This window comes from Capricornis sumatraensis, chromosome 23, assembly GCF_032405125.1.
Source record: "Capricornis sumatraensis isolate serow.1 chromosome 23, serow.2, whole genome shotgun sequence".
Taxonomy (NCBI): domain Eukaryota; kingdom Metazoa; phylum Chordata; class Mammalia; order Artiodactyla; family Bovidae; genus Capricornis; species Capricornis sumatraensis.
The window spans coordinates 14,038,302-14,054,811 of NC_091091.1; the positions used below are offsets into that span (position 1 = coordinate 14,038,302).

Sequence of the window (16,510 nt, forward strand, 5' to 3'; positions counted from 1 at the left end):
GCACTTGTTAGTAGAGAACCAGAAAGTATAACTGGGGCAAATGGACAGGTGTTGCAAGGAAGAATATGACCTAGAGAACTTTCTTCCCTTCTCCACAAATTTGTATGTCCAGCTCTAAACTCATCTGCATCACCAGTTATCCATAAAATAATGGGGGATCCACTGTCACCTCCAACTCAGTATGTGCAAAAACATAATCTTCCTCCCATACTCCGCAAAACCTCCACTGAGCCAGGGCGGGGAGGCGGGGAGCATCATTTTCACTGTCCTAATAGGCTAAAAGAGCAGAATCACCTTCTCTGTCCTCTTCACCTTCCCCAGTACTTGGTTTCTCTCTGTCTCAGGCCCCTTAGCTAAAATTTAATAATTATTATATATAGGTAAAAATGAAACCTTTTTTCGATGAGAGGTAAGACTTTGGAAATTGGAAAACCAAAAAGAGCTTTTGAGAAATAAGAGAATTTATCTTCCCATCAGATCTTAAATCACAGCCATCCAGTACTCACATCTACCTGCAGAGGCCTCAGAACCATAACAACAACTCAAATGGCATTAAATAACTTACTTCCAATATAAGGCCCTAAGAAGAAAAACAATTTTATGATAATGACAGTGGTCATGAAAAGAGTTTAAATGTATACATAGACAGACTTCCTTAGTGGTCCAGTGGTTAAGACTCCGTACTTCTAACAAAGGGGGTATAGGATCTATCCCTGGTTGCAGAACTAAGATTCCCCATGCCATGTGCTGGCCGAAAAATAAAAACAAAAAGCACACAGAACGTTTGTTGTCCACTACCAACATGGTTCAGACGGTAAAGAATCTGCCTGCAATGTGGGAGACGCGTGTTCAATCCCTGAGTTGGGAAGATTCCCTGGAGAAGGGAATGGCTACCCACTCCAGTGTTCTTGCCTGGAGAATTCCATGGACAGAAGAGCCTGGCAGGCTGCAGTCCATGGGGTCACAGAGAGTTAGACATGACTGAGCGACTAACACATTTACTTTTTTTATCAACACAGTTAGGGATTCCCTGGTGGCTCCATCAATTCAGAGACTGTCTGCAAGGCAGGAGACCCAGGTTTGATACCCGGGTTGGGAAGATTCCCTGGAGAAGGGAATGGCAACCCAATCCAGTATTCTTGCCTGGAGAATCCCATGGACAGAGGAGCCTGGCGGGCTACGGTCCATGGGGTTGCAAGAGTCCAACACAACTTAGCAACTAAAGCAATACCACCACCAACACGGTTACTTTCAGAGTTCATTTCCGTTTTTTCACTTGCCAGCCAAGACTTTGGTAGCAACAAAGCAGTGATTCCCACTATATGCTTGATGCCATGTGACCTAATGGTCAGCATCCAAAGGAGAGGGTGTGTATCACAAATCCCCAGGCAGATGTAAGAACAAGCAGTTTATAGACTATTAACTAGGGTATATCCAAAGATTAATTTTGAAAGTTGCATCACCCAACAGTGTACATACTGAACATTTAAGTCTGTGTGTGTCTCAGGTTACAGCCATTTTTAGTTACTGTGAATCTGGTCAGCATTATAAATGGCCAGGATAAAATATCTGCTGGAGGAGCAGGAATAATAAGCATGTGACTCACCAGCTCCTCTGACTCAGTGGACCCATATGAGTAAGAAGCTGTTAACACCTAGATCCAGTAACAGCGCCTCCAGTAAAGGAGCTCTGAGAAGTTGGAACCAAATAGCCAGGAGTCCCGTGCGGGTATCTTAACGACTGTCTCCTTCCGTGATATGCAGCACCTATATTTTTTGTTGCTGTAATGGCAAATTTGGCCTGATCATTGTTTCCAAGCACACTGAAACTAGATGATGATATATTATAGTCAGAACTGATCCCAAGATAGGAGGTGCCTCTCTCTGCCAGGGTTTGACAAATTCTTAATGTAGGTAAATAAGGACTGGGAGACTGTGCTAGGAATCAGAAAGGCACAGCAATGTAGGCGCCTGTAGTTGTAGGTGGCGGTACCAGTGAGAGTGCCATGTAGAATGTTAAGGGGGGGTGTTCGCCGGGTTAAATAGGATCAGACTTTCTGTCACCTAGAACCCCAGGTGTAAGCACAAATAACCTAGAAAATAGCTGGTCCTTAACAAAAACACCCAAGGATTCAGTTTTTATTTTCATTTCTGCAGCAGCAATGAGGATACAAAGAAAACTTCTACTCAATTTGACACCATCTGGCATCTCAAAAGTGTAGGGGAAAAAAAAAACATATAAAGAGGGTCCTTTATCATGAATCCAAACCACATCCTAAAGGGACTGGAAGAACATCGCTTTCAAAACCCAGATATTTCCAGCTTATTACTCTTAAGGGTTACATAGGGACGAGATCATCAGTAACCTCCACCAAAAAACTTGGAAAAGAAAATAAAAAAGGGAGAGACGGAGGGGAAGAGGGAGGGGAAGAAAAAGGGAGAGAGGAGGAAGGAAGCGGGGAGAGGAGGAGAGGGGGAACCACTAAGATGAAAGCCACAGTGTCTTTTGTCACCTAATCCTGGAAGTGCCATATCACGATTTCTGCTACGTTCTGTTGGTCACAGAGCAACTCAAGTATAATACGGGAGGAGATTATAGTTCAGGGCTTCCCTGGTGGCTCAGACGGTAGGCCCTGCCTGCAATGTGGAGACCCTGGTTGGGTCCCTGGGAGGAGACTACCCTAGAGTGAAACTCAGAAGGTGGCGCTTTCTGGGGCTGTCTTGTAGGCTATCACAATCTTATATACAATAACTGCTAAATTCTCCACTTATTCTAATTTACTAGTAGACTCTTCTGGCTCTTCTATTCAGACAAACATATTATCTGCAAATAATATACTTTCTTTCCTTCCAATTCTATCTTTACTTCTTTCTGACTTTACTTCACTGGCTCAGATTTCTGGCGCGGTATTTGAAAGAGGGGGTGATAGAGGATCGAATCTTAAAAGTCGTGTCAGCTTTTACCTGAGTGTGAAGTTTGTGGTAGATTTTAATTGTTCTTATTTTAGTCAATATCATTTTTTCAAATTAAAGGAAGTGAAAGTGTTAGTCGCTCACTTGTGTCTGACGGCCCCATGAACTGTAGCCTGCCAGGCTTCTCTGTCCATGGAATTCTCCAGGCAAGAACACTGGAGTGGGTAGCCATTTCTTCCTCCAGGGGATCTTTGTGACCCAGGGAAGGTTCCCTTTATTCCTAGTTTGAGTAATAGTGCTGTTGTTGTTGTCTTTATTAATGGTATAAAAATTTTAAACACTTTTTGGTATCTATTGAGTTGATCAAGTTTTTATTCCTTTAATCTGTTTATGTTCTAGTTAGTCGATGTTCTAGAGTTGAACCAATCTTGCCTTCTTAGAATATCCCCAACCTGATTACCTTTTTATATATTTTGGATTCATTTTTAATAATTTATTGTTTATAAATTTTTCCATCTATTTATAAGTGAAGTTGTTATTCTTTCCTATACTGTCTTTATAAAGTTTCAGTGTCAAAGTTATGGTAACTTAACATATGTCAGGGAATGTTCCTTCTTTTTTTATATATACTTCAGAATATTTTAAATAAGATTAGAAATATTTGATTCCTGAATGTTTGATGCCACCCACCTGAAAAAGATATCTACGCCTTGTATTTTACTTATAAATGGGTTTTAAACTACTAATCTTAAATATGTATAAGACTAGCCAGATTTTGTATTTCTACTTGAGATTATTTTGAAATAACACATTTTTCTAGAAATGCGTCTGTTTTATCTGTTTCAAGAATTATTAGTATAAAATTGTTCCTAATGCCTTTATATTAATTTTTAGTTATGTATTTGTTACCTATGCTTATGACATTTTTTAAATCCCAAATTTTTTAGTGTTCTCATTTTTATCTTCATGCATCTTGTCAAAAATTTGTCTTTTTATTTCACTGGATGTAAATTCATGTTTGATGAAAATTCTGTGGGCTTATGTTTGAAGATATACCTTACACGGAGCACTTACATTTGCTTCTAATAAGAATCTGTGGGTACTGCAACCAGAAGCCATTTTTAAATAGATTTTCTGCTTGAGGTTTTCCAGAACACAGGAATGTGAATTCAGATTGCAAATCCATGTGAGGACCAGATTGTGGTTATGAATTTTAAGAGGAGGTTTTTCCCCGTCTACCCAGAGATAGAGGCATCTTTCTTAGTTGAATTTCTTTGCAAGAGGGTTTTAATCCTTTTCTTACCAAGGGTCTATCCTTTCTTGGTTCTGGCTATGCTATTCACTGTGACCCCATCACCACCTTAATCTGCATCTTCCTTCCTCAAAGCAGCCATAGATGTCAAAAAAAGCCATGTTGGTCACCTAAGGATTAACAAGTGACTTCAGGACAGGTGCCAGCCATTTACCTTCCTAGAGCTCTGCTTCTGCTTTTTGTTTAGAGGACTAAGGAAGTTATTCCCTGGCGGCTCAAATAGTAAAGAATCTGCCTGTGATGCAGGAGACCATGGTTCTGATCCTTGGGTAGGGAAGATCCTCTGGAGAAGGGAATGGCTACCCACTCCAGGATTCTTGCCTGAAGAATTCTATGGACAGAGGAGTCTGGTGGGCTACAGTCCATGAGGTCACAAAGAGTGGGACATGATGGAACGAATAACTCACTTTACTTTCTTCCCAGCTTAGCAGTGCTTTGATAGCATAGTTAGAAAATATTTTATCTAGCACTTTTGAGTGTTTTGTACTGGGAGAGTTTTGGTGGGAAATAATCTAGACTTTATACTTATTTTTCACATTTTCAAAGACATTGTCAGCCCTGTTGCACAGGGTATAACTTTGGGTCTCCTATGAAGCACTTTTTTAGGTATTAGAACAATCTCTAAACTGCTTCTGGAGTACAATGGTGAAATAGCTTTCTATCCAGGCTAGGATCTTGGTTATATTCTTCAATGTTTACAATAACAAAGTATAATTAATCCCTATCCTTAGATTTCTAGAAGAAATTCACATAGGATGAGGCACTGAACTGTATAAGATTAAGAGAGAAGAGCTTGCAGTAGGACTAATGGTCCAGATGAGAACAACTAGAAAAGTTGTATAAAATACAACAACTAAAAGCTTGAAAGCATTGAGCTATTGCTGAGACAACCAGGGACTTGAAATAAGGAGAAACTATACAGAGAGAATCAAAGATAGGATATATTATCACTTTTGAATATGATAGAGTGGCTCGAAGCAGACAAGTACTAACATGAAGATGAATAAGACAGTCTGGGGAGAAATATCAACAAATTGTTTAAAAGCACTGGAAAGTTACTAAAACAACCAGACTTCATGGCTAAGTTGAACTGACACACTGCAGCTGTTTGTACCTGGATGTATTTGCTGATTCTGGACAAGAAAACGAAAATCTGAACTTTGCCTTGGAAGAATACCAGTGACATTGACAGATGGCTTCAAGAAGCTGGAAAAAAAGAGAAAACTTAAGAGTTCAGACTACGTCAATATTCTGGTGAGAGGGTGTGTAGAAGACTGAACCTGACGCTCAGCTCATTTTCCACTCCAGATATTTGTCAAATTTCAAAGCTGCCAAGGGCAGGAGGCTAAAAGGCTTTCCAGAAAAACACAGTGGAGATTTTGACAACATGGGGGTGCTGAGGAATCTAAAATTATTGTTCAAATGAACTTATTTACAGAACAGAAATGGAGTCACAGATGTAATGGTTCCCAGGGGGGTAAGGGGTGGGGAGGGATAAATTGGGAGATTGGGATTGACATAGGCACACAATAGTATACAAAATATAATAGATAACTAATAAGGACCTAGGGGCTTCCCCAGGGGCTTAGTGGCAAAGAATCCACCTGCCAATGCAGGAGATTCAGGGTTGATCCTTGGGTCGGGAAGGTCCCCTGGAAAAAGAAATTGCAACTGACTCCAGTATTCTTGCCTGAAAAAATCCTATGAACAGTGGAGCCTCATGGGCTACAGTCCAAAGGATCACAAATAATCAGATGTGACTGAGTATACACACAATAAGGACTACTGTATAGCACAGGAAACTCTACTGAATAATCTATAATGAACTGTATTGAAAAAGAACCCCCAAAAGAGTGGGTATATGTATATGTATAACTGAGTCACTTTTCTGTACAGCAGAAACTAACAGCAGCGTAAATACACTATCCTCCAATAAAAAGAATTTAATTAAAAAAAGAAAGGGAGTGGCTAGGAAAGGAAGTCTTCAGGGAAGACTTCAAGCAAGAAATGTGAAGGAAAACACTAGGCAAAAAGTCACTGCCCTCAATCACAAAAACTTTGATTTAAAAAAGAAAAATAATAAAAATACTAAAAAACAAAACAAAAAAATCACTGTCCAACCTAGAAGTCACTGTTCCAGGCCGACTCAACCAGCCACAGGACCTGGAACAAGTCACTTCCCCTCTCTGAATCTCAATTTCTCTTATAAAGGGGGACATTTGCATCCTACAGTTTTCAAGGTCCCTGTCAGACTGATATTTAACTTTTCTCCATCCTATGGTAAGAGAGCAGCCTTCACCTAAGCCAGTAGAGAGCCGGAGGAACCAAACTATGGGTGATGAACTCCCGCGCTTACAGAGGTAGGCGGACAGCGGGAGAGAGTGAAGCAGGAATGACAGGAAAAGCAGGCGAAGCCCATCAGAGGAGGCAGCTGCACTCAACTCCAGGGGACGGTCACCATGAGGAAAGGCCTTGCAATGTTTTCAGCTAAAAGGAAACTCAGAGTTTTTTTAATGTAGCCTGCTGATGGCCTGCTCTTGGCAATAAACTCTCTTAAAAAAAAGAGAGAGAGAGAGAAACAAAAAATCAACCTGTGTCCAAAAAAAAAATATCTGCAGCCATTTTCAGAGATACTATATCCTGCTGCTGCTGCTGCTAAGTTGCTTCAGTCGTGTCCGACTCTGTGTGACCCCAGAGACAGCCTTATACCAGGCTCCCCCGTCCCTGGGATTCTCCAGGCAAGAACACTGGAGTGGGTTGCCATTTCCTTCTCCAATGTATGAAAGTGAAAAGTGAAAGTGAAGTTGCTCAGTCGTGTCCGACTCTTAGCGACCTCGTGGACTGCAGCCCACCAGGCTCCTCCGTCCATGGGATTTTCCAGGCAAGAGTACTGCAGTGGGGTGCCATATATCCTTCTACTTTTCTGTATATTCATTCTATTAATTTTTGAGAGTTTGATATTGAAACTCCAACTAAAAATCTTTGTTAATCAACTTCAAAAATATTATAATATATAGTGGAACTATATGTAAATTGGTTCTATAGTTTCCAAGTCTCCTATAAATGTGGTATCATACTTTCATCATTTAAAACATTCTTTAGAAGAGGAAAAAAATGTCTGCAGCCAGATCCAGCCTGTAAGCCTATAGTTCACAACTTCTGATGAAGAAGATGTTATGATAAAATTTGTTTTTCATCATTGGGTCTTTCTAGAAGGTTGGTTATTCCCCCTTAAGAGACGCTGTGCAGAAGCCCTTCCTGGAGTTTTAGGCAAGAACTGGAACTAAGATTTTGTTTCCTGAACCTGCTGCTTCCCACCCCGAGGAGCTGAGCCTCCCCTCAGTCTGGGACTGATGCCCTCTGCCTGCGACACACACCCTTCCTGCAGCTCCAAGCTCTGCCCTTTCACGAAGGAGCTGGAACTCAGGAGAGAGTAGCTGCTCCAGCCCTTTTCACACCATCCCCTCCCCCACTTCAAGCTGAGAAGTGGCCCCCAAGATAAAACTGAGAGTGTGTGATGAGCAGTCAGCACAGATGGGGACAGTTCCAACAGCCCAGGTCACTGTCTCTAGACCCCAGCCTCAATGGTCAGGAGGTCGAAATTCTCACTAATGAGACTGGGACCATGTGAATACCTTCAGGCGGATCCAATTCCTGGTCCAAACTAACCTTGCTCAGTTAAACAAAACAGGAGAATCTCAGTTGATGGTTTCTTATTTAACTAACTGGGACTTTGGGAAGGAAAACATTCTCAGATCTTATATCAAACACTTTTATTTTTAAAGTGAGAAGTTCACAGAGGATAGCTACAGGAGAGTGAAATATTTAGAGTAGAAAAATTGTGGGTGCTAGCCAAACCTCAAATACTGTCGCAGCAGAGTTATTCCAATAACTTTTCCAGCATGGCATATCACACGTGTTAAAATTAACTGCATTCTCAGAATACCTTTCAACGGATGTGCGTGATGATAGAAGTGAACATTCAGAGGCTCCTGTTTTGAAGATCTTACAGAATGGATTTATGCACAGTCCAAAACAAAGTATATTACAACACACCCAAAACAATTCACATCCATTAAAAAAAAATGTTGACTTTCAAGAAATTGGTAGGAAGACTTAAAATAACAAGAAGAATATAGGCAAGAAATGGCTACTTTTATGTGCAAGGTACTGGATTCTTGAATTGAGAATCAGTGTCAGTCTTCACTTCCAATATCACATTGATAAAGTATGGCAGAAAAACGAATCACCTTCAATATGAAGGATGCGAGTTGTGCACACTGACAACACTCTTGAAGATGCAACAGTGTCGCAAGAGGAATGCCAACAAACAGAGGGGACCTTCTGATGAGGTCAAACACTCATGAGTTATCAGATGACCCTTCAGATACTTGGGTTAAGCAACTACAACATTCTGGTTTAATCAAGGCACTTGCAGGGAGTGATCCTTGACATGACATAGAGTTCCTACCAGTTTCTGGCCAATGATGATGGCATGGTTTTTTTTTGGTTAGGCAGCATCTACACTGAGAACCCAGGCATAATACCTGGGCCACAGGTAAGGTCACATATCCCACTAGGACTGCAAAGCCAGATTTACTTAAGCTTTCCCCAGATCATGATTTTTGATGAGTCACGTTGAACAGAAAGGCTTCATGTAAAAAATCTGATTCTCCAGAGTTATAATTCACCTTTCCCCAATAACCACCCAATACCCCTAAAGTTTGTTTGGGTTCTTCTCCACGAGAATACCTAGAATGGATCTTTTTCTCCCCCCTACGAATTACTTCCCCAGGAGAAACCTGTAAAACCAACTTTAAAAAACAAAATACCCTTCATTTTCTCACCAACGGTTAAGTATCAGACCTCCTGCTCCTACTCTGACCTGAGCTGCAGAGCCCTTTGTGTATACTTTTCAGACATTCCTCATACCATTAACACAGCTTTCCATCACCATCCACTGTCCTTCCTCAACCTTTCCTTGCCCAAGATGAAAGCCAGTGAATTGAGAGGGAAGGAGAAAAGGGTATAGACAGAATATTACTTTTACAAAAATAGGGTTCCAGGCTTTAACTTGATCCTCCACAGCAACACTGGGCAGTGTCATCCATACAAACCCCCACACTAAATTCTCAAAGGGCTATCTTTTTTTTGTAGCCAGGTCTCAAAAGCTCCAACCTAAACCTACTGAAGGAAAGTAGCAACGCCTTCCTAAGATTGAGCAACACAGACCTAGAATTACATCGGGAGTAAGGTCAAGACTGGTCACCAGGTTGCTTCATTCATCGGTAAGAGGCCAAGTTCTCCATCCTCCCCCAGCTCTGCCATTCTGGGAAGAGCCCACTGGCCAGCCTTGGACTGCCAAACACTGTCGACTCCAGCTCGGCCTTGGGGGGTGGTGCCTGGTGGAAGGCACAGTCCTGGGCTGCCATCTGTGTCTGCACCCCATCGGGTTTCCACTGTGCATGGACGATTCTGTAATTCTGACCCTCGTTGTTGTCCCAGAAGACCTGCCCATTAGCATGGTAGGCGACACAGAACTCAATTTTCTCCTTTGTGGGGATGACAGAGGGTAGGTCAATGGCAAACGAGAAGGTGTCGCTGTCCGAGCCACCGTACACGTTTTTCATGTAGGCACAGTCCACGTCGTTGTAGCTCTGCCAGGAGTCAAAAGTGATCCGGATCTGAACCTTCTTCTCAAAGCTCACGTTCTTCACCTTCACAGTCCCCGTCACGGTTCGCTCCTGCAAAGAGCAGTTCTCCAGGCAGACAGAGTTCTTCTGGAAGTGGTTCCGAAAACTTAAGTAGTCAGCTGAAGGCTGAGGGAAATCCAGAATCAGGTTCTTCTCCTCGTGGAGCTTTAAGCCTGAGGAGATATCATTCAGGTCCAAGAGGTCAAACTGGAGATCCCACACGGGCTCCTCGGGAAGGTCTGAGAAGACGTGGATGGCGGTGAGGGAGAGGCCCTTAGAGTCCGCAAACACCACCCGCTTCTTGGCTTGGCTGTGTGAAGGCTTCCAGCCGTCCTGTGCTCTGGCTTCCTGTTTTATGTTGAGACACGGCTTTAGGGGCTTTAATTTGTTCACAAAATTTCTTCGTTGGAAGTCATCATAAGGGCTCAGGAAGCTCTTCAGAGGTGGGGAATGAGCCAAGCAGAGCCTCACAGCGACATCCACGGGCATGACTGAACTTGTCAGAGGCCGTGGATCTAAGACCTGGATCATTCTGGAATACAGAAAGAAGAGGGGTTATCATCTGCACCTAGAATGCACTTCCCCTGGTCCCAAGTATGTCTGTACTATTACAGCCAGCACAGTGCTCTCACATGAAATAAAGGAATGCAGGATTAGGTGATAAGAGCTGCATCTTATGTTTGGCTCTGCCCTTGACAGGCTATAGGCCATGGGTTAAAACACTTGGTGTCCCAGTTTCTCCATCTGAGAAATAAAAGATTTGGATGGGAGCAACTCTAATACAGCTCTAAAATCATTTGCTCTGTTCTGGAGCACCAGTTCTCAAACCTGTCTGTTTTCAGGCAGGTTCCTTACTGTTTGAGCCACCACGGAAGCCCCCACCATGGCCTAGTGGGTTGGATTTCTTTTTTTTCAATGCAGAATCCTTGGACTTAGCCTCTAATGCAGAACCCCTGGGGATGGAGACAAGAATGTATATGTTCTTAAAGCTTCCCAGGTAAGCCAATGACCAGACAGGTTCTAGAATCAAAGTTCCAAACTGCACTCCCTCAACTGCTTTGATGATTTTGCTATTGAATTAATTATACTTCTCTGGAACCATAATCCATTTAAAAAGAAAGAATAAAAACAGCAAAGGGTTTTGAGAGCAAAATACTAGAAAGAGTAAATTAGAGGATTCTCTCTGCACTTTCATTACCATGCTCTTCCCCATTTTACACAAATAACCTACTGAAGTGCAAGGCAGCCATTTATGAATTTAAAAATCTTTACATAATCTGTATTTCACCCAAAAAGACATCCATGCCAACTCCACATTTAAGTGGGAAAATCTGATGATCTGAAGATTATTGTCATTATTTAGTCACTCAGTCATGTCAGACTCTTTTGTGACCCCATGGACTATAGCCCACCAGGCTCCTCTGTCCATGGGATTTTCCAGGCAAGAATACTGGAGTGGTTTGTCATTTCCTTCTCCAGGGAATCTTCACAACCCTGGGATCGAACCCGTGTCTCCTGCATTGCAGGCAGATTCTTTACCGCTGAGTCACTGGGAAAGCCAAACCTGAAAATAGGGTAGTTTCAATATATGTGTTGTATATATATATATATATATATATATACAACACATATATGAACTTATAAATGTTGAAAAGTCTAATAGGAAGCACAACAAAAAGTTAACAATTATCTCCGGGTGATAGGTGATCTATTTTTGCCTTTGTACTTTTTTGGTATTTTCAAATGTTCTGGCAATGGATATTTATAACCAGAAAGATAATAAAGCTATTTAAAATTTAGACATAACTATGCCCAGAAATATTAAACCATGAAGTGTCCATCAAGAAAGGTATTTTTTCTGGCCTTTAGCCCTGAGTATACATTGCCAAACTTATGGACATTTTTCCCCTATCCTAGCCTTCAGATAAGAAGTGTATGTATACTGTATGTGACATTTCTCATTCCGGCTTTAGTAACTGTCTTCCCAGCAGCTCTAAGCACATAGCCAAATGGTCATTATCATAAGATGGATAATAAAAGAATATTCTGAGAGTTCACTTTATTAGCCCTAGGATTTTTCTGGGAGACCTACAAACTTAGAACAAACAAATGAGAGAGAAAGCTATATTTATTGGTCTAATAATAGTTAACAGGCGGAAATTTTAGAGAAGTCTTCTGCTAAGTTATGTCTAAAGAAGCTATTTAAGTAGTTTTGTGGGTGGTTTTTTTGTTTGGGGGTTTGCTCTGTATTTTCACATTTTGCACTTATCGAAAGACAGTTTCAGGATATGGTGATTTCCCTGGAATGTTAAGTCTGGCCGAAGAGTTTAAAAATTATCATTTGCTCAAACTCTGAGACTGGCTTTGCTATGGCAAACCGTCAGAAGAAGGAAAGAGGACCAAGGAAAGTGAACATCGTCCATCGTTAGTTTTTCCCAAAGCTAAACTACACAGCCAGCAATGTGAGTGCTCTTTCCACGAGTCCTTGAGACATCTGTGCAGGACCAAGAGATACGGTTAGAATCCACGAGGGAATCAGAACTAAAGCTGACTCACGTTAAGACAGTTTCTGGGTTAAGATGCCGTTTACCGAAATCAGCTCTGCCTGAGATGCTCAGAGCAAATCTTCACACCTCCAAGGCTTCCCCGGCGCCAGATTCGTCAGCAGCCTGTCAACCCGCCCTCCCCTGGGGTCTCCGGGGCGGGGATGACAGCAGGAAAACGCATCCCAGCCTCCCGACAGCTGCGCGCTCCCTGAGCTCCGGGTCGGAGAATCTGCAGGGAACCTACCTGGTGCAGCTCATCAGGCAGAGGAGCGGCGGCACTCCGCGGTTTGCGAGAGTTCGCACCCGTCTCCCGGGAGTCCCCGTGTGGCCGCAGCTCCGGCAGATCGCGGGTGCGGCCCCCGGGAGGCCGCTTAACTGCTCGGGACCACGTGAGCCGACTGCCAGGGCCAATCGCCGGGCCGCGGGCTCGACGGCGCGACCAACCAGCGCTCAGCTGGGGCGCGAGCCCTTGCCCGGGACGTGACTGCCGTGGTGCAGGGCTCGCTGGGCGCTGGGGGCGCTCTGGGACCCCGGGCCAGCTGGCCAGGGTAGAGTAACGCGAACCCCGGGCGAGGAGGCGTGGAGGCAACCGCGTAGCACAAGTAGCCGGCGCAGGCCAGGAGGGAATGCAGCAAACCTCCTCCCGCGCGGAGCGCCAACACAGCGGGGCTGCAGGGAGGGAGGTGTCTCACTCGCGAGGCTTCTGTATACAGTTATCTGAGGGCAGGACACTGTGGCTCGTTCCGGGGACGCGTGGAGGGGTGGCGGTGGGGGGAGGGGATGTGTGTGTGTGCTTATATTTATATTTTTGAAATGTTTATTTTGTTCATTGCTTGGTGCATTGGCTCATCTTCTCCCTTTCCTTGCCCTGAGCAATCAGAGGTTGACTGCATATTTTGGGGTTAGGGTGAACCCGCAAATGCACCACACAGTACATTCCTTCTCTAACCAATATTGTTAATGAACCGTGTTAGTCAGTATTAATCGCTTCAGCCCTGTCTTCTCTTTAAGATCCCATGGACTGTGGCCTGCCAGGCTCCTCTGTCCTTGGGATTTCCCAGGGAAGAATACTGGAGTGGGTTGCCATGCCCTTCTCCAGGGGATCTTCCTGATCCAGAGATTGATCCGGGTCTCCTGCTTTGCAGGCAGATTCTTTACCATCTGAGCCACCGGCAGGCAGTCCGTGTTAGCCCTATTATAAGACAATGAGGCAGCGTTTCATTAAAAGGCACTTTGTATTTCAATCTAGTCTTCAGCTTTTCTCCCTGGAAGAGAAAACTAAAGCCAGAAATGAAAAGGCCTCTTTTGCTCATGTGGTGGGTCAGCCCGCAGAGCCAGTGGTCAACCCAAATCCCTCGACTCGGTTCTGACGTCCTCTGGCAGCGATGTGAAAACCAAAATGTTAAACTATCACACTGTAAGTTTCATGACTCTCCCAGGCCGGTTATTCTCAGCGAGGTTTAGTAATTTTGTTTAGTTTGGGGAGTTTTTAGACCATCATCAGTTACAACCATAAAATTAAATTTCTAAGTCGAGTAGGTATTGTTTGTATAAAATCCATGTCCTTGCTCTGCTCTCAATTTAGTTATCCAGTAGTCCATAAAAATGTACAGAATATACAATGTAAAATGTACAAAAATCCCTGTGTCTTTAAAATCACTGTTCAGCAGCAGCAGAAGTGTTCAAATGGTGTGGTTAAAGAAAAAGAAAGTGAGTTATCACTGGGGCAGTTATTTATCACGTGGGCTTGATTTTTTAAAGAAAACATCCAACTAAAAGCAGATCTTCTAGTTTCTCAGCACAACCCAAACTAGCTGAAGGGGCACTGTTTGGGTTTGACACTTTCAAATCTAGACAAGTTTGAGCTTCAACTCCCCCATCAGTAAAATGGAGATAGTGAAATTGTTCTGAGGATTAAATGAAACTGTACAGATGAGAAAACTCAGCAAAGTGCTTGGTATGTGTTCAACAACACTATGTTGAGCTAAAGAGTGGATATTACCAATTACAGTTACAGAGAAACATGAAATAAGAAAAATAAATTGTGATCCCATTTTAGGGGTAAGACATGCATATATGGAAAAGAGAATATACTCAACCGAAACGTTAACAGTGCTTAATTTGGGGCAATAGAGATATTATGAATAATTAAAATTTTATTTCTCATTCTGTGGGCTTCCCTGGTGGCTCAGATGATGAAGAAGCCACCTGCCGTGTGGGAGACCTGGGTTCGATCCCTGCATTGGGAAGATACCCTGGAGAAGGGAATGGCTACCCACTTCAGTATTCTGGCCTGGAGAATTCCATGCACTATACAGTCCGTGGGGTCACAAAGAGTTGGACATGACTGAAGACACTAATACTAACAAACTGAGCAACTTTCACTTTTCACTTTTTTGTCATTTTGCTTCTCTGTATTTTTTATTTTTTCTACAGTGAACCTGGACTTTTTCTGTAATTGAGAAATCATCATTAAATGACTTAAAACTTTCAGATTCAGCTAACATATATACCTTACCTATACCTTACCTTAGGTACTAAGAACCATGTTGGAAGCTTTGACATGCTTACACCATTTACTCATAGTCCTTTTGAGTTTGGGCTTCTTTCCATTCAAACTGCTTTCTCTTCTGCCCCCTGGTGCTGACTGATGCCATAAAAGCCACTATTCTGAACTTAAAATAAAAATCAGGGATACAGGGCTGTCTCCATTGACATGAATCCGCCTCGGGTGTACATGTGTTCCCCATCCTGAACCCCCCTTCCACCTCCCTCCGCATCCCATCCCTCTGGGTCATCCCAGTGCACCAGTCCTGAGCCATGTCAATGTATGGCAAAACCAGTACAATACTGTAAAGTAATCAGCCTCTAATTAAAATAAATAAATTTATATTTTTTTAAATAAGGGCTGTCTCCAAAGAAGAGTCAACACTCAACTTCTAAACTGGATGATCCAGGACTCCCATTTCTCTTCCCTCCCCTCACCTCAGAGTTACTGAGATGTAATTGATATATAACATTATGTAGGTTTAGAGTATACAAAGTATTAATTTGATGTATTGCAAAATGATCACCACCACAGCACTAGCTAAAACCTCCATCAAGTCACATAATTACCATTTCTTCTTTATGGTAAGAACATTTGAGCAGCTTTCAAGTGTAGAATAATACAGCATTATTAACCATGTGGTAAATTAGATTCCTAGAAGTTTATACTCTTTGAGCATCTCCCCATTTTCCCTTTACCCTCAACCCCTGGTAACCACCATTTGACTCTGTTTCTATGAGGTTTGCTTTTTTATGGTCCATATATATATGAGATCATATGTGAATATTTGTCTTTCTGTGTCTGACTTATCCCAACTAGCAGAATCAGGTCCCTCATTTCTATCTCCTTCCAGGGTTTTACTGCTCTTCATTGTGATGAGAGGGACTGGAATGGAATCAGCATTCTTAGTCATGAGTTGCACCAATAAAGACACAGTAGATTAGGAATTGTGGAAAGGTTTATAGTTACTTGTAATTTTTCTCCAACTGCAGTTTAACAGCATCCCAACATTGCTTTGCCCTACCACTCTAAACAATGAATCTATTGATGAGGGCTTCTTGATCTGCGCAGTGCTTCTAACCATGCCAGGGGCTACAAGGATTCATAAGTCACAGCCCCTTGACCTTGAGAATGCTGCAATCTTTATTATAGAAAACCAAATTTAAACTCATTAAATACCCAGGGAACAATTTAAGGTCCTACAAAGCAAGGGGCTGATGATATGTGACATACACAGCCGTGTCTCTTCCACCATCTGTCCAACACATTACCAGCTACGGGAAACAGGGACAGGGAGTCCCAGCCAGTCAACTCATTTTCTCCAAACTTGCCCCTTTTTTCAGTGCCCAGTGAAGAAAGTTCTTGAATATACTTTACAGTTATTAATATTAAGATGCTAGTACTCAGTAGTAACAGGATGAACCTCATAACTGATCTTCAAGCCCTGCCCTATAGAGGCAGTGAGGTTGAGAACTGCTCATTTTCATGAAAAGAACTGA

At 42.6% G+C, this 16,510-nt stretch overlaps 1 protein-coding gene across 1 annotated transcript; it reads right to left on the reverse strand.

The window, feature by feature from the left end:
- Positions 1-8,003: 8,003 nt before the first annotated feature.
- Positions 8,004-12,780, reverse strand: PPP1R3C (protein phosphatase 1 regulatory subunit 3C). The gene is made up of 2 exons (XM_068961519.1): positions 12,708-12,780; positions 8,004-10,449 (listed from the first exon to the last, which is right to left on the reverse strand). Exons 1-2 carry the CDS (start codon positions 12,719-12,721, stop codon positions 9,507-9,509), a joined length of 957 nt encoding a protein of 318 aa, XP_068817620.1. The 5' UTR covers positions 12,722-12,780; the 3' UTR covers positions 8,004-9,506.
- Positions 12,781-16,510: the final 3,730 nt, after the last annotated feature.